The sequence below is a fragment of the Lissotriton helveticus genome, chromosome 3_2 (assembly GCF_964261635.1).
Source record: "Lissotriton helveticus chromosome 3_2, aLisHel1.1, whole genome shotgun sequence".
Classification (NCBI taxonomy): domain Eukaryota; kingdom Metazoa; phylum Chordata; class Amphibia; order Caudata; family Salamandridae; genus Lissotriton; species Lissotriton helveticus.
In genome coordinates this window covers 231066009-231089609 of record NC_136062.1, presented here as the reverse complement: position 1 = coordinate 231089609, position 23601 = coordinate 231066009, and the positions used below count along the sequence as shown (strand labels likewise).

General features: G+C 43.9%; 1 protein-coding gene across 1 annotated transcript in view; it reads right to left on the bottom strand.

Moving 5' to 3' along the window:
* The window catches only part of CSPG4 (chondroitin sulfate proteoglycan 4), a 275264-nt gene extending 251976 nt beyond the window's left edge, over window positions 1-23288 (bottom strand). Inside the window, exon 1 of the mRNA XM_078684541.1 lies at window positions 23234-23288. Coding sequence (XP_078540667.1) covers window positions 23234-23288 — 55 coding nt within the window. The remainder of the gene's footprint in view (window positions 1-23233) is intronic.
* Window positions 23289-23601: the final 313 nt, after the last annotated feature.

Below are 23601 nucleotides of genomic sequence, written 5' to 3'. Positions count from 1 at the left end.
CCCTTTCCAAACACAGCGCTAGCACACGCTGTGTTTGGAAAGTGCCTACGCTTTTGTTAGTAAAGCGCGGGGCAGACTGTGGCATTTTGTTTAAGTATTGCTGTTAATCGGAGCCCATGAAGGGGCTCAGATTAACAGCAATATTTACACAAAAGGCCACAGTCTGCCCCGCTCCCACACAGCAGCAAGCGCCATAATCCCCACCAGCCCCCCGCCTCCTTACCTGCACTCCTCACGCACGCTCCACTGCCACCTCTGGAAAAGTGCTGATGTTCGCGCCGCTCGCGTTTTAAAAGCGGCGAGCGGCGCGACCCTCTAGTGACGTCCTGTGTGCGCGCTCCACGCTAGGTGGTGCGCGCTGACTTGGGGGGAGGTGCGCGCGCGCACGGCCTAGAGGGAACGGTGATTGTAATTGGTCAGAAGTCAGAAAGCTCAGTGGGATCCAAGGGTTTTATCTGACAAACAAATATGTCAACCCTTAACCTTTCTGTGGTTCCTAGTACTTTTCAATATGTCTGGGGACTGGTTTAGTGCTCTCCAACAGCTCATGCGATCCATGTGCAGTTATTTTATGGTTTCCGATTGATCCTTTCCAATGGATGATGGTATGGTGCTCGACATATGTAGAATAAATATTGCACAATTAGTGTTTGGCATATCCTCATGTCAACGGTACTTGATGTCAGGAGTAGGCATGTGTGGAATTGCAAAGATACCCAACTCACAAGCTGCACGCAGTTACACAGTATTGGCAGGGTGTTACTGCACGGTACTGGTATTTATGAGAGCATACTTTGCACTCCACTTAATAGCCTCCTACCAACTCATAGTCCAGACAATACTCAGGTTAGCCAGACAAAGTGCCTTTGTCAGGATTCCTAAGAGCATGCAGTCCTTTCTATATAAGAACCCATTGATAAAACTAGGCCAAAGGCAATACAGTAGTCAATAAGGACTGGGTCAGTCAGAGGCTGCAGTGGAGGTAATAGCTGAAGGGATGTTGACGAATCGATGTAATTGGGTGGGGAAACTGGGTCTCTGGCTGAAACACTTTCGGGGCAGCTTAGGAAGGCACTGGAGGAGGACTTCAGGGGCAGGAGCATAATAGCCAGGAAAGGAAATCATGCCTCTAGAACTCAAAGTATGGTCTGGGGGCCTCTTACGGCTCTTCTGGCCTTGATTTATGGCCCTACTGACCTTCACATGCCCGCTTAAGAAAAGCAGTGGCCTGCTGTAATTTCTTAACAGAGCACTAACATTCAGAAAGATGTTACAAAAAAGGTTAAGTGTTTATTTACACCTACATGAAGTAAAAGAAGTAAATAAGGTGTCCTGCACCACTAGCTTTAGCAATACATTTACTTTTAAGAAATCTAGCATTAAACGCATACAAAATATGACAAAAGCTTCTTCAAAATTCATAAAAGCAAATTTTATTAAAATGCAGAGGCATTTCACCTTCGTACATCAGAATATATCGGTGTATTAAAAAGCATTTTATAAAAGTGATACTTTTAAAAAATGAACGTAGAAACATTCATTCCTCCTCCCACACTGACAACAATGCCAACAGTGTACTAAGAGGCAAGTCAGTAAATCACCAGGGTCATGTGAACCCCCTTCGGTGGCCTGGGTTACTATTATATATGGACATTATAGTTTATTAAATTAAACCCAGGAGAAAGTTTTTTAGAGCACGTATGCAGAACTCGAGTATTTCAAGGTGCTCTTAGATGTGATAATGAAGAAAAAGGAGGCAATGTGAAATAAAGCAATTACCTAGGATCACACAATTTGGTCATCTGGGGAACCCAGTTTGAACCCAGGTTTTCTGGTTTCACATTATGCAATTCTGTGTCATTCATATTCAATAATCAAGTTGCTTCCTCTTTACATTTGACTCTCCCAAGTTAGTGATAGGAAGTAGAGAAGGCTTACCCCAAGATGCGGTGGAGGGACAGCAATTTAGATACTGCATAACACAGTATTGTCACATATATGATCTTCTAGAGACTAGGAGCTTAACTACAATGTGTCCACCTTACTCCATTCCTTGCAAAGACCCCATCCCACTCTGCAGGCATCAGTGCGGTCCTCGGGCACACCACAGACCATACTTTGTGGCCCCTGGGAAAATGTTTGGAAGTACCCATGCTCTAGGATATGCTTGCCAGACAATAGAGGTTCTGGAGGTTACACTCTCTATGCTCAGTTTGAACCTGGTTTGCATCCTTGCAACTCTTTTGTGTTTTCCCGGGTGCAGTTCACATGGCTATTCCTTCCACCTTCTCTATAGCGGCATCTGTCAAGCTGTTTCTGTTTCACTTGAGTTTGTGCCAAGCATCTGTAATCCTTTGCTCGATTCTCCGGTGGTCTCGAGGTAACCAGGCAATAACTACAGTAGCTTCCTTTATTGTGGGTAAGAACGCTGATGACCTCCAGCACATCCCGGCTGACTGTAATATGACCATTCCTGAAGGCACCAACTATAGCAGTCAATCTCTCTCTCTCTCTTTTACTCCCAGAGGATACAACCGTAGAAGGGAGGGAGTGTGATTCTAGTCTACTGTTCTAAGTAACCCTGTGTCGTTCTTTGAACCTGACAGCAATCACTACAGCTTGGGCTCAAACCTGGGAGGAACTGCTCTGTAATTTGGGCAGTATTATCTCTTCTACGTCTACTATTACTAGTGAAGATGTCAACCCTGTCTGCATTTTGGCTGAAGAACTCAAGTGATTGAACATCTTTTGGACTATCTTCCAATGTCCCCTCCTTCGTTAACCTATCCATCCTTGGGAAAGAACCATATAATATATAATGGAGTGGGAATAAAAGATTAACATCCTGTTCCCACTATTTGAGCTTCTCCCTTAGATCAGCGCAGAGGATGTAATGGTTTGTTTTGCTTGCTCTTTTAGGATTAAGATTAAACATATGAAAGATATGCTTAGGAGATTTTAATTTAAAGGAGCACACGTTTTCTTATGTTCATTAGCTTTTATAGTCAGTTGCAAAAATAGACTACAAAAACTGAGTCTCCAAAATATAGAATGGCAAAATCCCATCCTTAAATAAAAATTGACATACAAAAATTTGGCATGCACTAAATTTTTATATCCATCCAAACTCTCTTCCCACAGATTTCAGGACTTGTTTTACTTTACTGGTCAAACACCTGTGCTTGCATATTTAGAGGAAAGGACTTGAAAAGAGGTATTAGGGTGTATGGAGAAAGTATGTGGCATCAAAGTGGTAGTGGTATGTGTTTATGCAAAAGAGGATTTTGCAGGATACGTTTCGACCTACTACTACATATAACGTTTCTTCACAGAAACTAAACCAGCGCAACCAATTGACCCAGTCTGGATCTCCCGAGACTTTATTCGCCCTAAAGTCAGAGGAGGAATCTTACTGTAAATATCAACAGGGAGGCAAATTGATGGCTCTTTGTGTAAACCTTCGTTACAAGTTGTGGGGAGTGATAATTCTGGAGGTGTTCTGTGATACTAGCATCCCACATTATTAGGCAGAAAAGCAGATGATACTAAAGGGTGAACAAATACACACGTAATAAAATCTGCTGTTCCGCTTGCATTGTCCACTAGTTGAAAGCTGGTGGAAATCTTTAAGTGCAAAATAACAATTGGTTAACAACTTGGTAATTCTGAGACACGCGCTTGGTAATACCACACGATATTGGTGACACAGGCTCGTTATTATCACCCTATATTGCAGGCCAATCCTTAAGGATGTTAGAGGCAGAACATCTGAGCGTCTGGCTTCAGGACCCGGGACCGTGAGGAACAAGACATTAAAATTCGTAATTAGACATAGTATCTGAGATAGTAATTTAATGTACTTCTTTCGATAGCAGCGGGTACACAAACAATTCCTGAGGCTGGAGCTAGGACCGGTCCATTGCTGGCAATATCTCGCACGGGGTGATATTAAATTAGCTGCGTCTGACTCTGTAGGGCACATTCCGCTCGCAAATGACTGCAGCACGCTGGGTTTACAGCCCGCGGCGGGGAGGGCCGCATTCCATTCCCTCTGTTCATAGCAGTGTTTCATGTATTCCTTTATAAGGCAGCGGCAAAAAAAATCTCACACAAGCTTTCCGCCAAGTCTCTGCAACAGCCAGTATTCTAGTCTGCGGCGTGCTTACGCAGAAATACCCACGTAGGTGATGTCATTGGTGCGGCATGACGCGAATAGCCACTGTGTTCTGGCCATTGTGGGCCCTTTTAGGAATGACAGGCGGGAACCTCAGCTAATTGATTTTATTCATTTATTTTTGCAATTGTTTATAGCGCAGACATGGCCCGAGGGCATCAGAGCGCCTTACCACAAGCCGGATATAAGGTTTAAAGCTGGTTACATTAAAAGCAATCAAACTCGAACAATTACTTCAGTGGATGTGTGCAGTACTAACCACAAGCAAATAGCTACAGCAATTGGGCAGGGGAAACACACATTTACAGCATCAATTTAGATGGTGGGGTCAAATAATGACATACATGCCAACATTTTAGGACAGGGGCGTCGGGGATTTAAAATAAAAAATCGGTAGAATGAAAGTTCCCCATTGACTTCTATTGTAGAATCGGGCCTATTGGCATGTATGTAATGAAAGCAGGTCAGAACGCGGTGGAGAGAGCACAAAAGTCTGGTCGGTGAATTAACCAAGATGTCTGTCATATGTTCTCTCTATCAGTGAATCTAGTTTCACATCTGCAAAAGCACCACCTGTGACTTCCCTGCAATAAGAGACTTTGTTGGCCCATGTCTTTCATCATGAAATATATACTTTATTGTGCAACTGAACCTCACAAGTACACAAGTACACAGTACAAGCACTTTGGATAAATTAGAGGTTTACAGAAGGCTCAGTGTCTCCGAAAAGATGGACTGGCCTATTGGCAGTCCTCAAGTCAAAGGGAAATCCCTGGGGTATACTCGTTTGCTAAGAACTTTTCAACCACGGTGATTACACTCGAGTATAAGTCCAGCAGAATGCTGTACTCAATAATACTATAGTGTCAGAATAATAATAATTTCCACAGAGAAATAAAATTTGTTCACACTCTATTAAAATGATAAGCAATATTTATTTACCATACAATAATACACCACAAAAATTATTTAAAATTTCAAAGCAATATTCTTTGAAAGACTAAAAGACATTACAATCAATATTTCACATGTTCATTAATAAAAAATACATAACAAGCTGGTACATATATCCCACACAATTTGATCATTAACAGTACACGGAATAAATCACAAAAAATACATTATACAATCAATTCAACAAACCCCTGTTGTAACTATGGCTCATGGATATTTTTGCCACTCTAGATTATTGGATCCAAAGCCTCAAATTACTTCCACTTTTGTACACCACTGTGGCCGGACAAATCATGTATATACATCCAGTGTGTACTAGGCTTCCTTTGGATTCCCTGATTTACAGAATGCGTCGACGCGTTTCGGTGCAATACATCTGATGTTGTGGCACCTTCCTCAGGACTTCTTGTTAGGGGTTTCCTGTGTCAAGAAGATTTCGAGTTTTTTAGTTGCTCGATCTTTGACTAGGAGAGGTTCTCCCCTTCGCTAGATGTGGTCAAGGATACAATCTAGGGCTGCCTTCTAGTCTCTGCAGTCTCTTGTTACTGTAGTCTTATTCTCGTTTACAAGACTCCTTATGTGGGGGTTTCTTTTTTTGTAGTTTTGCTCCGTCTTTTTATCGTTTGGATAGATGTATCTTAGAGTATTCTAAAACTCTCTTCGAACGGGCATATGGTATCTAAGGGCCTCACTGGAACTGGATATGTCCTTCGTGGATCCGGTATCGCGTCTCTGCCTCGTTCGGGTCACTATTGGCAGTCCTGCCAAGCGTCACGCAACAGGTGTGACGCTAACGCATTTCAGTGCGTTGATCCGCATCACCGCACTGAAATGCATTGTCACGCATTTTGCCACCTGCTGCCGAGCGAGCCACCAGCGGTGCCTGTCACTGTGCCCGGGCTCTCTCTGCTACTTCGAGAGAGGTGCGCTTGCTTCCGTTCCTAAACAGTTAACCAGAGACTGCTCTCAGCTCTGTGGCTGAGAGCGCTACAAATGTATCTCTCGATTGCACTCTGTCAGGAGCTGCCTGTTGCCCTGGAAACAAGAATGCGGCATATTATGGTGGGCGCCAGCGCGGCTCATGAATCATCACACACTGCAGGGGGGGGCCGGGCTGCCCTCTCAGTCCGATACAGCATGTGCCAATCACCGACCGTGTTACCAGGGGGCCGGGATTAAATCCGGATGTGCGGCGGTAGAGTGCCGTCACATCCGGAGGAACAGGAAGTTACAAGCGGCGGGAGAATCTGAGAGTGCAGGCTGCTCACGAGACAGCCTCTCTCATGCCATGACGGTCGCCCGCAGCAGGCCATACCCGATTCGAACACAGTGACTTTAATAAGCCAGGACGTTAAGGGTCACATCCTGCTTGCAGCGCAAGTGGTGGCTACAGTTTTAATATACTTTGTGGTAGGCAGGTAGCAGAAATGGCACCGTCGTGCGGTAAAATCAAATTAGTGATCCCCGCACCGGCGCCGGACCCAACCACACGGATCACGGCAGTCGCTAGAGCACACGCTGCTGTTGAGTCTGAATGTCCGGGCAGCACGTTTGTCGAAGGATTTAACTATTTCTTTGCGGCTAGGACTCTGAGGATACGGGCGGCCTGGCCATAAACTGAATTCCCGCGGCTATAGCCTTGCAAGGTAAGTGTAAATCTCAGACAGTGCGCCACTGTACTGTTTTTCTGGATTTTGATGGAGAGAGGCAGACAAAGGTCTTCTACCAAGGGCTTTGGTGACAGGAGGGAGACGTGATAGCTGTGAAGGTGCTAGTGGGTGAGGGACAGAAGGCAAAAGGTACTACATGTGGAACATCTGAAAGGGAGAGGAGTGTGGCATCCACAACACATTTGTTTGTGCATACAATGCCCCCTTCCAGACTCTTCTCTTTGAATGTCAGTTGGTGTACTCTAGGCTCCTATCAAAGGGAGGGGGGCATCCAAGTCACTCCTGGGGAGAAACAAAGTCACAGACTCTGGGTGTCCTGATTACGGGGTGCACCCCTGAGGGTTGAGAGGTCACCTTTGGGTTCATTTTCGTGAAGGGGGTGTCTGTCTCTCTAGGCTTGAACCTAGCAGTTCCTAGCTGTAGTAGTTTCAGTCCTGGTCTTTAATGTGTAGGATTGAGGGGAGGTGAGGGGCGAGTTTAGAGGACTGGAAAGGAGCAGCTCAGTCCTGCTGTTCGCAATAAATCTCTGTTTCCTCCTATGGCGTGAGACACTCCTCGGGGCATAGCTCTAATTCCCCTCCCCTACAGACACAAGGAGAGAACCAGCTCAAACCTGATAGAGCAGCGCAGGCCCCATAATACCTTCCGCCTCCCGTGAGTTCGCACATCAGCACTGCTCACTCTAGGGCCTGCACGCACACAGTGACCACTGTTGAGTGCCGAATCATGCTGATGGGGCTGTCATAAGACTTCTCTCCCCTCCACCGACTGATGGATTGAGCCCAACGTTGACCTCAGGCCTCGCACACGAACCCCACATAAAACCTCCAACATGGACCTCGAGCAACAGGACATAACCCCACCCTGGACCCTACCCTCCTTATTTGCCCCATAACTGATAGATACCTCACCCTGGACTTCTGCCTTGTCACCTGCAATACAATCCTCTGCGCTCCCCCCCCCCCAACTGGGTGTTAGAGATAGGAAAGGAAATCTATTTACCCTATTTTACATCTCAGGATGGATTACAATTCATTCTCATCTTTCTGGGAGAGGAAACGTAATTAAAGATGTACCAAGTGGTTCAACTGGCCTCTCTAAGGACAATCCAAAAGTCAAACGATCTGAGTGGAGATGGGTCAAATTTTTTTTGCTTTTTTACAAGCATCAAGTAAGAATGGCCTGGCAGAGCCTTTGTGGAACTTTATCAAGTGACGGTATGCACGAGTGTATTAATTCTGAGCTGGAGGAGTGGACCAGTTGTAACTCACACCTGACCAGAGACTGACAGACTTTATTGCTGTTGTGAGTTCTGGCAGCTCTTAGCCACAAGTGCAAACACACCAGAGACCCACACTATTCTTTTTAAAGGCATTACTGTGAGCTGATTAGAATGAAAAAAACAAAAACAACCCAATGCATTTTTTTCTCGGAGTTTTATATAGAGCAAACTTGACCCGAAGGTATCAGGTATTAGAGAGCTTTACATGAGCACCAGTTGCGTTACATGAGGACACATGACCTGACTCTGTGTGCCATGTCAGTTAGAACAGAACCCTTCCATTTCTGACGCTTTGTATTAGTTTTAAGATCTTCTTAGAATTTCTTGTTGCTCAAACTGGTGTAATTTCTGATATTTAAATGTTTCCCTCGTATTCATTGCTTGATTTTTGCTCGTGAGAAACTGTCACTCATAGTCGCTGAATGTCACTCATAATTACACTGAAATTATGAAAATGTCACACATAAGCATCTGAAACCTTGGCAGCTATGTATTGGGCAATTAGGCAGTGCCCCATGGGCGGGTCTGGCAGGTAGCGGGTCAACAGATTAACAGGAAGAGGTGAGCCAGAGCCCAGTCAAGGGTCTGGCTCGGCTCTTGGAGCCTGTGCATGGGCCGAGCCCTGAACATTTTTGCTATGTAATTCATGCAACAAACATCATGTAAAATATGATAAAATATAATCTAAAGTGTATTTCTTTAACATGTGGAAGCTCTGACATTAATACATCACATTACTGCACTGCACTGAGAAGTACTTAAAGTGATAACTTTTAACATTAACCATTAGCAAATTAAGAGGCAAGACATTTATCATGTAAACCCTATACATGGCCCTGCTTATTATAGAGCAACACTGTTGTATATTAAATCAAACACAATAGGTTTTTGTACTGCTATTATACTGAAATCACATATTTGAAAGCACTTTCATTAGCCATAATGAAGAAAAAGAAGTATTGGTGAAATTAAATATTTGCCCAAGATCATATAATTTAAGCAGGCCAGACATGATTTGCCCAGGTTTTTCTTGTTTCACTTTGTACAAACCAACCACTAAATGAGTATCTATTTGTCTCTCCTTTTTTTTTTTACATCTTTGTGCTTTTTTTGTGCAGTTTTTATTGAGCACGAACCCAACCCGAAGGTATTGGAGCACTTTATGTGACCACTTGCTTCATTTCTCAAGGACACCATCATTTTTCATCACAGGCACTGTAAGATTAATAAAGTGAGTTCCCCCACATCACAAGATGCTGAGTCGATGTGTCAGCCCTCTTCATCTGTTGGTTTGTTCCAGTGGACTTCTTTTAGTTAGATATGAATGTGTGCACAACAAAACACCATCTTTCACAGTGTAGAGCAGCAACAGCTGAAGAGGGCTGACATATTACTGCCCCATGCTATATAATGTGGTTTGTGCAACCAAATCACTGGAACAGACCAACAGATGAAGAGGGCAGACACAAAGTGTGTGTGTGTGTGTGTGTGTGGTGTGCATGTGTTTTTAATTATATGTTTTAAACATAAGGCGGGAAAAGAACTAAAGCTGTCCATTGGCCAGAAATAAAAAGAAGTGATGTGGAAGTGATACAGAGACTCACAAAAGGGAAGAAAAAACTACATCTCAGTCGCTCAGAATAACAAGAGACTCAAAGAGTTTTGGGCTATGTACGAGTCAGTATCACATTTTCTATACAACACTCATGGCCACATATTCAACCAAAGTTGAATATAACACCAATCACCTCAACATATATAATTTCTTACTTTGTTTTGTATTTGTAAATTGGTCCTGCCACTTTGTAGTCACTTTCAAATGCTGCTCCAGATAGATCTGGGTAAAATGTAGGTACAGAGGAGACACCTTTACACGTCTGGTTACGTGATATTGTCATTGCATGTCGGAGGTAGTCCACTGCCCTTTCCTTTAGTGTTATAGGGGTCTGAAGTTTGATTTCCCCTTTATTGGGATCAATGCAAGGCCCTCAGTACTGGTGTAATCGGATCTTTATGGCTCAGGCTTGAGAGGATCTGTTCTCTGTGGATAGTTTATGTTAGTGGACTGGTTTAGATGGAATTGAAATAATCCAGCCTTGAAATCTCCAGAGCAACAATCAAGGTGATAGGGTGAAGTGAGGCCAACAACGGGAGGATGCCTCAGAATGCATGCAGATGATGGACCGGTCACTGTTATGTCCTCATGGAAAAGATGTCCAATTCTCCAACATGACTCCCTCACCGAAAGTAATGACTATGATGAGGATGAGTAAGTTTCCGTGTAGTGAACATTACGGTGAACAACCTTTACAACGAAACTATTACAACGCACTACCATTACAACGCGGTCATTACAACGCAAACCATTACAACGCATTGCGCTGGGGGGCGCTCTAGGATAGGGAATAAGTTTAATTTTCTATCCATCACCTTCCCTAGTGTCCACGGGGACTGGAGTTGGAATAGAAAATTATACTTACCACTATCCAGCACCCCTAAGCGCTATGCGTTGTAAAGGTTTGCGATGTAAAAACCGCGTTGTAAAGGCAGGCTTTGTAATAGCCTGCGTTGTAACGTCATACATCCGAACATTACTGGTAAGTTACCAGTGCATTCTTTTACTCTTTGCTTCAGAATGGGCAAGCGCCAATTTTGAATGTTACTCTCCCTAACTAAGCATGCTTCTGCGCAGTGTGATGCGCTAATTGGAAGGCCCCATCTCAGCTTCACCGATTCCCAGAACTCTCAGTCAGCGCCGGTTCTAGGACTGCTCTCTAGCCTTAAAAAAAAAATTCAGTAGCCATTTATTGTTCAGTGCTTCACAGTCCTTATATGCGCTGATGGAATATCCACTATCTCTGTAATACCACTTGCCAAACCTGCATTTCTCTGACTTTATGCAGATCAAGGGAGAGTCACTCATTGCTGGCATCACGGACCTTTGATGGAGCCACATGCATTCCCACTTCTCTGATTCCATGCATGATGCACGTCAATGGAGTTTCACTCATTCTTAGCATCACTCATCTTCAATGGATTCTCACTCATTACCATATCTCTGACTTGTCAATGCATGTCAATGGTGTCTCAAACATTACCATGTCTCTGACACTGTGCATGTCAATAATGTCTCAATCATTACCATGTCTCTGACTTAATGGAAGTCGTGAAGTTTCACTCATTGTCACCCTCATCGGCCTTTTAACGAAGTCACACTCATTGTCCCCTATCTAGCCTTCAATGGAGTCTCATTTATTTCCACCTCTCTGGTCTTTTGAATTTGGCTTTGTGTCCTGTGTTAAAGCGTCACTCGTTCCAACATCATTGATCTCATGCACTTCAAGAGAACCTGCCCCAGATGTACGAACCTATTTTATGACCACCTACCACCATTTTGGATTTTTTTTTAGCAAAATAGGTTTATACCATGTAAAAATCACATTTTAGGAGTCTATAAACATTTATTAAATCCTGAAATAGGATTGCAAGCTCATATGGATATGCCTTTTGGAAGGGGCATGTTGTAGGCTACCCATACAAAAACTGAATTGGTATGAGTTGTATCAGTGTTTCATGAATACAACGGAGTCACAAAACATTGCAAGATTTAGTGTTGGGTAACCCAGGCACAAAAGGGAAGCATTGCATTTAAAAAAAGTTAGTTGGGGAATAGGTAGTGGTCCATAGTACAACTACAACTCTCACATAAACTTTTCAAAAATAGAAAACTTTTTTTAACACTGCCCCGTTTTTTTGTAAGGAAATCGGGCTCCATTAAAAAAACATAGACTTTAATGTTAAAGGTGATCACATGGTGGTCAGCGGAGGCTCACCCAGCAGGCCCCCATCAGTGTGATGGCCACCAATCAGAGTGAGTGATAATTTGTGACATATCTCATTAATACCCATGAGGTAGATCGCATTACGACCCACTCTGAATTTGGAGTTTTATGAAATGACTTATTTATCTATAGGTTGCTTTGTAAAATTCTTTACTGGTCGGAAAAATACTCGTGGGAAAGTGCGAGCAGCTTTTTGCACCCAGTAAAGAACACATCTGGCTCATCGTGCCTACATTAGTACACCTCTTACTAGAGTGAGGTCTAAACCCTTCCAAATCACCCGCTGGTAAATAGGATGTTCGAACATTTCAGACACAATCTCGGGTTTTAGTCTGATCCTCGCAGCCCGGGCCCCGCCCAGGCCTCGACAGCTGGGGTTTGTTACAGATGCCTCGCTTTTATTTCCTCGGGCTATTTTTCTTGTTGTGAGAAGAAAGAAGTCCATTATATCTGAGGGTTCCGTCCGACAGAACACATCTCAAAGGCCTGCACCGCCGGCCCACTCACTCCGCTCTGAGAACGGAGGTTTGGCAAAGCCAGGCTGCTAATTGGCAGCGTGTGTGTTCCTCTGTGTGTATGTGTGATCCTGTGTTTGTTCCCAAGTGGTTGTGCATCTGTGTGTGTGTCTCAGCTGTTGGAGTGCATGCATGCATGTTTGGAAGTGTGAGCTTGGCTGTGTGAAAATTGTGTCAGAGTGTGTTATTTAAAAAGTCCAGCCATGATAAAATATACACTCTGGACTCAAATTAACAGAGTGCATTCGGTCATAAGTCAAAATGCTAGAAAATCCACCTCTCACTTTTAGAATACAGGTCACATGCAATTGTACGGATGTGAAGTATACCCATTCCCAGACCACATCTGCCCAGGTGATGTCTGGCAGGGTGCTGTTAACTCCAGGGTTTGTGGAACTCGTGATAAGAGAGCTGGATTTTAACAGGTTGCTAGAGACTGAAATGGGGGTGAGGGTGACGAAATGTGAACAGCAGATGTGAGCGATGGATCTTGAGTGGACCAGGGCAATATGTCCACTGATCCTGAACTCGAATGTCATACCTTCTGAGACTGTGAAAAATCCTGGTGTCCTGTTGCAAACAGGTATGTACTTAGACAAGTTTGCTAATATTGCAAAAAAAGTTTTATGGTACTGTACCTCTTGAAGCACATCAAACATTCACACACTCCAAGAGCTAGTGATGGGTGATGCTCTAAATGCCCATGTGGACTATGGCTGTGATGCTACATCATTTGAAATTGATCCAGAGCGCCGCCTTGTGGCTGTGGTAGGACTTTTGTCTATTATAGTAATGGACTATGTCTTGTTTCTGACAGCCTGCTTGATTTTAAAATATCTGCTCAAACGCACCCATGCTATCTACAGGAAAAGAAGTGTGCTGTCCACTAATTAGGGCCTGTTTATAGGCAGGGTCAGTGGAATTATGTGACTTTGCCGCTGCATCTGTTTCCACATATTTATGGATTTGCTGCATTTGCCACATAATCATCATCTGTTGTATAAACTGCAGATTTTAATTAAAAAAAAATTGTTTCTAGATCATACACATCAAAAGTTACTAAAAGCGTGGTGCCATGCATTGCCACACAGTGGAAGACCTTAGCAAAGGTTGACTGATCACCTGGCTGTTGCTTACTGCTCTACTTAGGTGTTAAACTGGTACTAATGAAGAGAAATGTTGTCCCAGACAGTGTGTACATGTATACAAACAAGAACGTGTTATCATGTATAAAATGACAAAATAATACATTAATATTATAAAAAAAATGTGCCGCATTAGATTACATAATTTGGCTTTTCTTGCACGTAATTTAGTCAACCCTGATGCATAATTTGGTCCTCCCCTGATGCATAATTCCCGTGGCTCTGCATATAGGTGAAAGTCCCAGACTGATCTCAACTCAAGTCGGCCATAATTGCTTCCCACTGGCTTGGGGTCACTTCAAAAGTGTGTGCTTAATGCGCAAAGCATTTCGGGGCTATAATGGTCCTGGATAACCTCAGAAACTGGCTAGCCTTTGCACTCTACCAGGAACCCTAAATCTTTCTGGCGTATCTGATCCAACAACATTCATTAGAGAGACTAAAGGAAAAGATATTTTGAGATTCAGAGTAGAAAACTTTGGAAAGCTTTCAGCCCTCAACTCTACATGGAAACGTGTTATCTTGTTAAACATGCTTTCATTTTAAGTCTTATATCTTCTTGAAAGTCATTGAAAATAAGCAGTTCTACGTGTCCCTTTGCTTCCAGATGGACCATACCTCTTTTACTGTTATAACTTTTTATTTGTCCTTGTTTTTTAGGTCTCGCCTGTCGATGCGCATGCGCATCGAGCTTGCGAGCCTATTGCGGCTTAAACAACTTTTAACTAAGAGGCAAGGAATCGTGGCGATTCCTTGCAGTGCCCGTGACTTTTAAGCTCAATGCGCATGTGCATTGAGCTTAAAAGCGCGTGCACAGCCGCAATCGCCATCTGTTCCTCTCTCCCGCATTCCTCCGACACCTTTTGAAGTGAAGCTTAGCTTCACTTCAAAGGCCCGGCTTCTTAACACCCACATGCCGCTCTCCCCGCTCCGCCCCCTCCCCTGCCCGCCTTGTTTGTTTATGCCGCCGCAATCTTTGGTATTTTGCATTACCCTTTTTACACGAAATGCCTGATATTGCTTTCGGGTTAAAATCTCCGCCCCCTCCCCTGCCCGCCTTGTTTGTTTATGCCGCCGCAATCTTTGGTATTTTGCATTACCCTTTTTACACGAAATGCCTGATATTGCTTTCGGGTTAAAATCTTATCTCACGAGCACGGCAATCACGCAATGAATAGTACGTGAATGCTTGTTAGCAACGTTTGTGCTCCCCAACCCCCTCTCTTTTAGAGCGAAATCCTTCTTTGCAAAGATATATAACACGCTTGAAAAATAGTATTACCCTTTTTACACGAAATGCCTGATATTGCTTTCGGGTTTTTAAAGTTGCTGCCCGCAACTCAGTCATGCCGTCCCCTAATCTCGGGGAGTTCTATACATGAAGATATGTCTCTCCCGAGGACACTCTTATGTCCCGGAGATTGGATTAAACCACTCCCGGATCAGCCTGCAAATAACCTATTGAATAACCTCCGGGCAATAACCTTGCGTTGTCTGATTCCTATGTCCCTTTCATCTCTCGCTTCCTGCGACACTCAGACAGACCCTGTGTGCTGTTACTTATTTCCCCACTCTTTGTCCGTCTTCCCCTCATCGGAGCTCGTGCACTGAAGAGCCCCTCGCAGCGCGTGCTCACTCACGCCATGTTTGCTGCCGCCTCGCTCCTCCTTGCACCCAGCCGCGCTCGGGCGGAGTTCATTAGTCAGGTAGATTTATTATGCAGTAAGCGGATACCGCAGCGATTACTATCACAGGAAACGGCGCCCCTGCCCCCAGGCCGCCATCTAACATTAACCTGATTGCGGGCATTCCTCTCTGCCTGATCCAAGCCCTTTTCCTATTAACCATCTGTCGCCTCTGTGACTATAGCGTTGCAAGTGTTGAACTCCTCTGGCCTCGTCAGAGAATCACCATGGTCAGGCTGAAATAGGGTCTCTCCATGCTCGTAAATGGTTTTACACGTGGGGAGTCGTGAAGCCAAGGCAATTTTCTTCATATCTCCATTTTTTTGTCATTTTGGGTCGGGCCTGAGCCACCAACTTCACCTAGCAAGCTGTCCCCACGTATCCCTTATGAGAACGCGGCTTGGTCTATTCACCTAGTTGCCCGGCTGGTGGATATTATAGGCATACCTTCCTATCCTGCTGAAAGAAAAGTGGCGCTGGTCCCACTAGGATTTGCCGGTTAATGCAGTAAGCACTGGTTTAATTTAGGTTTCAGCACTCCATGGCAGGGCATTACTTTCTTCACTCCTCCCACTGTTATTTTTTATTTATTTATTTTTGTGAATACCCGACAGCTGCGCATTCCCGACAGGGCCTTCCTACTGGTCTTTTGCTCCAAAACATTGATCAACCCCCAACACGCCTTGCTTTATTTATGTTTCATTCACATTTTTTACATTATTTTAGCGTTGCCAATAGGTCTCGCAGTAGGAAAGTTGTAGCTATTACAATTGCAAATAACAATGCTTTTTATTTTTGTTTTCATTTTAAAAACATAAAGGGCTTTGTCATTTACAAAACCAATAGCTATAACTTTCCTACTGCGAGACCTATTGGCAACGCCAGTGCTTGTTGTTCTTTGTGTTCGAGTTCTCCGTAGTGACCGAGGTGGCGTGTAGTACTTAAAAAAAAACTTAAATACTTTATTTCATGCTTCATCAGTTCATCATCAGGACAACATGATTAAGGGAACACCGAAAGAATGAAAGCTTGCTGCAAAATCAGTACTCGGGCATATATTAGACAGGTAACCAGTACAAAACAATGTTCTCGTGCCCCTGGGTGCAGCATTGCTCCTGTGTACAGGATTCACCCCTAACTGGCTTTAATTCTAAGTTGGGCCACTTCAGGGCCTCTTCTTCTTTTTTACCTCAGGTAGAATGCCTGGTTACCTATCGAATATATGCCCTAGTTCTGATTTTGCAGCAATCCCTCAATCATTTTGCCCTAATGATTACCTGTTAGATCATGACAGGTCGAAATGCAGTCGACATTATACAGACTGAAAAATAAGTGGACTACTATATACACATATGAGCAATAACATTACTATGAAATATCTATCATTCTATGCACATGGATGAAATTGTTAAGTCTTTTCGCCACTTGTTTTTTTGTTTAATATATTGTGCTGCCTGCACAATTTTAAGCATGTTTATGCACACTGCACTTGGGGCACCTTTCACTTATTTATTTTTGATGCTGCTTGAACCTTAACTGTCATTAAACATATCAATATATTTTTGACATACCTTGGCCATATCTCTTTCTCCTGTTTTCTTGGATTATATAATATACTTAAATATGGTATAACATGTATTATTGGTTCCTTAAATGAAACCTTTAATACGTTGATTCACATATCAACTTAGAATTGCAATTTAAAATCCAACTTTACCATTAAAGAGAGTTTTAAATTACAATTCTTAAGAGACCAAACTCAACTTTCCCACTTGTTCCTAATTGAAAATTACCACTTATTAAGCGGGATAAGGTAGCCCAATGTTATCTTATGGGAGGGGTAGGCCATCTAGTAGTGAAAAACGAATTTAAAGGTTTTCACTACTAGGATATGTACAAGGTAAACACACATGTTCAACTTTTTAAATACACTGCGCCCTGCCTTATGGGTTGTTTAGGGCCTACCCGAGGGGTGACATATGTATTAATAAAAAGGAAGGATTCGGTCTGGCAAATGGTTAATTTTCCCAGGTGGATATGGCAGTTTAAAACTGCACACACAGGCTGCAACGACAGGCCTGAGACATGTTTATAAGGGCTACTTAAGTGGGTGGCACATTCAGTGCTGCAGGCCCACTAGAAGCATTTAACATACAGGTCCTAGGTACATGTAGTCCCGCTTTACTAGGGACTTAAAAGTAAATTAAAGGTGTCTATTGAGTGGAAGCCAATGTTACCATGTTTTAAGGATAGAGCACAAGCACTTTAGCACTGTTTAGCAGTGGTAAAGTGTGCAGAGTTCTGAGGCCAGCAAAAACAGGAGGATTGACTGCAAAAACTTTGGAAAACCATGCCATGGGTGTCAGTTCCAACAATGCCATTAAGCCACATCGCATAATCATGTCTCCGTTTGCAGAAAAATTATAGCGCAGAAGCAACTAAACCAGAATTCAAGCGGCTGTTCTAGGCAGTGGTGCTTTTTGGTCTATTAGTTTAGCGCAAAATGCACCCTTGAATCAAACGTGAACGGGAGGACCATTTTGCAGCAAAATATAGCGCTAAATAACAGATATGCATGCCTTATAATTACATGTATTTTTCTCAATTTGTTTTGCACACCTCTAGGAAAGAGTTAAAGTGCTTCCTGATTTGAATAACATAGGAGAATAATACCTAGTCAGCTGACACTATTTACATGATGTCCAAGTTTGTTAATTCATGTATTGCTATGTCAATGGAATAGAAACAACCCACGCTTTTATTCCTTGCTGACTGTAGAAGCCACGTTGTATGATGATACGATTTTTTTGTATAAAATATATTTTGCTTATCCTTCTCAAATTAGTGAAATTTTCAGACAGCAAAAACGTTGTACTTTCTGTTGTTCACTATTTAGTGTATGCTTGGCTATGTTTGTTTGTAAATATTAGGCCTGGGTGGAGTTTGCGGAGTTCTGCATACCAGAAAACTCTGCAGCGCTACGCAGAATTATGCAAGCAGCAAGTGCATTAGGACGTGCCGTTCATGCTGATTTTTAGTGCTGGTTTATCCCATGCTGGAAAATCAGCGTGAACGCACCATGTGCAGTGCCAGAGGGCGCTGCTTCTTTCTGTCGCTCGAGTAGATTTTATACTCGAAGTCGCAGCTTCAACGGAAACAAATGGTTTCTCAATGCGAGCGGTCACGACCGTCCACAACCCTGTGTTGAGAAATCTCGGTGGGAGGTGGTCAGTGTTGGGTTTTCCTTACTTGCGCTAGCCAAATTAATGTAGCCGAGTGAGGAAAAAACTCTGCTCTGCGATTGTCACTCTGTGTGCACTTTGGAGCGTGGAGTGCGGAAAACGCCGCAAGCTACGCGAACGGAGGGAAGTTCACCACCATGGCCTACTAAATATAACTTCTTCTGTACTCTTACCGTCTGCATCTCTGCTCTAATTGTTGATTTCCCTTTGCAGTAAAGAACTGTAGAAGAGATGCACAAATGGAGTGCAGTATTTTTACACATCCTGTACTCAAAGAAGTTGCTAAGGAGAAATGTGAGAGCAAAATTGTTCTGGTCACAAACATCCCACATTGTAAGGCATCTTAGACTCAGAGTGTCATTGTGGCACTTGCAACTGAGAGTTATGCTTATCTAGATAATCTCATAGTATAATATTGCCAAGGTAGCTTAGGTGGTTAATGCAAGTGCTGCAGAATTAGATGTGTAATCTGCTGGTCCAAGTTTGAAACGTAATAAAATACCTTAGAGGGTGAATGTGCCAGCGGCAGTCCACTCTTTATATTTATAGCATAAGGCATTGCATAACCTGGAGGTCACAACTCTAATTCTACCAAAATAGCTGAGTCGCTTATGCGCCTGTTGCATATAGCAGCATGTTGCCTTCAAGGTATGTATTAGAATGTTTGCAGGTTGCAACTCATTTTCTTCTCTTCCCAAGGTTGATAAAATCTGTACCCCTAAATTGGGTAATAATTAAGACATAATTTAGAGGCAAAACCAATTAATTCCATTTGCATTGGATAGTAAAAACTGCTATTAGCAACATACCTATGGACATTCACCTACAAACCTCACATACCCACACAGCACATGTAAACCCACCTTCGTTACATACAGAAGATTTGTGGCAACGTACAGATGTTCTGCCTTTGATTTCCAGTGCCTGCTCCCTGCTAGAGCCTATGAGGGGGTATAATGAGGCTTTGAAACTAGGCATTCGGACCTGGGTGTGCGTGGGTGGGCGGTGCAAGAGGAGAAGCTGCCCATCCCTTCAGCTCCCTCCCTGCAGGATACTCCTTAGCATGCACAGGACATGCTCAACGAGCCTGGGGCCCAGGGCCCACTTCAGGCCTGGCTGATATGTGTCGGCACACTGCATAAGCTAACAGTCCACTGCACTGCACCAGGGCACAGTCGGTAGGAACTCTTGGAACCAAATCCTGTCTGATGTCCCTCCATGCCAGCAATGTTTGGAAGAGGTCTGATGAAGTTCTGTGCTACCATAAACAATGTCGGCGGGTAAGAAAGTATGTGGAAAATGGGCAGTGATTATTTACTTAAGGTCTCTAAGCTTGACTCCTTTAAGTATTTATGTAACTGTTCTATATAGCCCCTCTGCACCTCAAGAGGGATTAGACTGCTTTAGATATACACACATGTTGTGCAACGGTGCAAAACGTAAGCTTAGTTTAAAAGAGTAATTATCAAATTTCAGAATTGTCATATTAATGGGAAAAGAGGCATCAATCAGTTTAAAACCCAACAGGAAAATGTCTTTTCGGTTCCCCCTGAAGAACAGCGAAGAGGAGAGAGTTTAAAGACAAAGGGAGGGAGCAGACATGCCCAGCAGACAGCAGCTGCATCATGGAGTTTGTATATTTTTAGGTACATGTTATAGGAAGTCTTGGCCTCTTAGGAATCACAATCCCTGGGAGAAAATGGGAAGGTTGGCCAGATAGGGAGATGTGATTGGGTAGACATCTTTGTAAGTCAGATGACAGATCTCGAAATTGATTGGTCTTGATCCGTAGCCAACAAATCTTTTAAAGCCAGTCTGGTGTAGTCATATTTTCTGATGACCTGGCCACTGATCGAATGACAGCATTGAAGGGGACAAGTGATATCTGCAGAATACCTAAGAGTAGTCCATTGGCAAAACCGAGTCACGCAAAGAAAAGGGAATATAATGCGGTTCTCTGTCTGGTATGTAAGAGCAGGAGATACCTTATAAGGTAAAAGTCTGAAAATTCGGATTTGTAGTTGGTATGTGGAGTGAGAGTGTGTGTGGTGCACAAGATGAATGCCAGAAACTTGACTTCTCAATGTGCCTTCCTTCTACCCCCAACACCACTCCTGGTTATGATGACAGTGTAGTGGTCTATCCTTTTATCCCCATCAATCACCCCTACCCTTACACCCACTATATGCTCTTCAGACCTCAGTTTCTTTGTAGCTAGTTTACGTCATAGGAGTCCAGAAATGCACAATCAATAAAAAAGGTTTAGTTCTGCAACTGTATATGAGGTTGATGAGAAAGAGCCCAAGCTTTTGTGAACTCGACAAAAGAAAGTTTGCTAGTGTACACAACTGCAGAAGGTTGTGCTGAAAGTAAGGTAGAGTTAAGAGAGGTTAATGTTTAGGGCTGAATGTCATTTGTATGGAGGGCCATATTTATCCCCTCCATCAGTATTATTACTTGCCCAAATAGATGAAAAACGTGGTGCCCAATATGGAACAGCTTTGTGAGACTTGGGACGGTATGGGGAGCCTTACGATTGCGAAGATGTGTTTCCAATTGCTCCAATTGACCTGAGCATACCGGCCAAATTGAAGAACAATCTTACCATGTGAGGAGGAGGCATGGCTATGAAGGGGCGGGCCTTGTGCCGAGAAGTACATACGAGGCACTTTTTAACCCCCATTCATCACCCCCAAGCCTTTTCCCCTCCCCCACAAAAAAGCTTGCTGAATCTGATGTCCTGGGGTGTTTTCACACACCTTAATGAACGTCGGTAGTTCGGATAACGTGCCGGAAAAGCACTATTTACAGTAGTTTTCAGCTCGATTTCCTTGCCACTGTGTGATGTTGGCCCCTCACCGCGAGACAGTGTAGTGGGAGCCAATATCGTGTGTCACAGGGTGTCACCATGGGAGTTGGCAGGTATGCTGAGCGCTGCTGATCACATGTTTAGAAGCATCCTCAAGAAAGCCAATAGGTACAAAACTATTGGCAGACCAAATATAGGCAGACAAAAATAGCAAATGCATGCCCACATACAGACTAGAGCATAGGTACCTCTATACACACTGCCTAATACAGATATATATGCACCTAAACACACAGTCAGAAAGAATCACAGGCATCCAATCTTGCACAGGTCTCCATGTACACAAGGACAACAAACGATGTGATTTGATAATACGGCTGCCAAGCAACGACCTCATTTTAGCTCCAGAGACGACACCTCCCCGGACTAATGTATGCGCCAGTAGCACTAAGTACATAAATAATATACTTAAAACACTTTCCATCGCACAAACCATAGTATAGAACAGGAAACAAATTCCTTCTAGATAAAGAACCAGATATCACCTCCATCCAATCCGGTATTTATATGGATCAGGGGTGTTGCCCTCTGGAACTCCCTGCCTCATCACATGTGATGTACCTTAGAGAATCTCACTTTCTCGAAAACCGATGAAAAGTATTATTTCCACAGTAGCCCTGACCCACTCTTCAGCTATATTCCAGCTTTCCAGTTTGCAAACCCCTTGAGGTGTGGTCCAGCCCATCCCTCTTCATGCTACCTACACCCTGATCCTACCGTTCCTTGAAGATTCCTTGCAGATACAGTGGTGGCACCTTCGTTATGGCAGAGGAGCATCGCCCTACCAGCGGCTTCAACATTTGAAAAATAAAACGACAATAAAATGTATTTATTACTGTTTTATTTTTCCTTTCCCGCCATGTCTTGTGGATGGGGCCATCGAGGAGGGGGAGGGGCGTTGGGGGTACAGTCACTGGAGTAGTGGTGGCATTGCACTCAGTGCAGCACATAATGGTTTGTCCGGCTGTCTCAGGATGGCCAAACCGATATGCACACTGACATCTCCCCAACCCAAGCTGCATTGCTGGGTGGAGAGAATAGCAGGCTCCCAGTCCCTTTGGAGCGGAAAACAAGCCAGCTCAGGCCAATCCCAGCTCTTCTCTCATGCATGAGGGAAGCACTGGGATTGAAAGCAGAGGACTCTGGGAGCCACAGTAGAAAGGAGAAGAGTGGCATGTAGAAGGTAAGTTCGTTTATTTCTTTATGGATGTATGATAGTACAACCCGATCATTTTGATCGCGGTACATACTTGCGTTGGAGAGCGCGGATTGAGGATTATTATAATTTTCTATTCCAACACCAGCCCACCTAACAGTAGGGAAGGTGTTGGAATATAAAATTACAATATTCCTTAACCAACAGCGCCACCCAGCGCAAGTCATAGTAATGACTTGCGTTGTAATGGCAGCGTGGTAAAGGTCATGCGGTGTAAACACCGCGTTGTAAACGACGTTTGCCTTTCTTTATTTTTGTCATCCGTCCCCCCACCTCACACCTCACATCCCTCCCCCGCCCTGTACTCTGCCATGAGAGCAGCCGCTACTGTGCAGATATATCTACATCCTCTGTGACACTTTAAGTGGAACCTACGCTCAGTTAAGGGGACTTGCTTTCTAAGGATGCACGCAGCCATATACAGCGGTGTGGGGATACACCCTCCTGGTGTGCAGCCCACCTTCATACAGTGGGTTACTTAGCCCAACCTCTCACCTTATGACTGTACTATCCAAGACGCCACCACAATGACCCACTGCCATAGGACCCTGGTACAAGGAGTATCCCCTAAGGGGGTTTACATGCTCACTCTGTAAAGCAAGTGTACAACGACTCGTGTGCACTCCTGTTGTTGCTCACACTGCACCTCCACCTTCGACACTGTATTTTCATCCACTGGTACCCTTGCCGCCATAGCGTCATCGCTGCACTTGCATCTTTTTGCAAACTCACTACGCATAGACAGTTGGCACCTGCACCCACTTCCACTTGTTTTGAGTCTGTGCCCACTGATTCCCAGACTGTACTTGCATCCATAGCCACAGTGCAGCTGCACCCACAGGCACCTGCAATTCCATCTATTGACATGTGCTGTTTTTAGAGACCACCCAATACCCACCACCCTTGCCATGCCACTTAAAGTACTCTAGACATGGACACAGAGAGGCATGGACATGCAAAGACATGGACACCGTGACACATTTACACTGAGGGGTATGGACACCGAG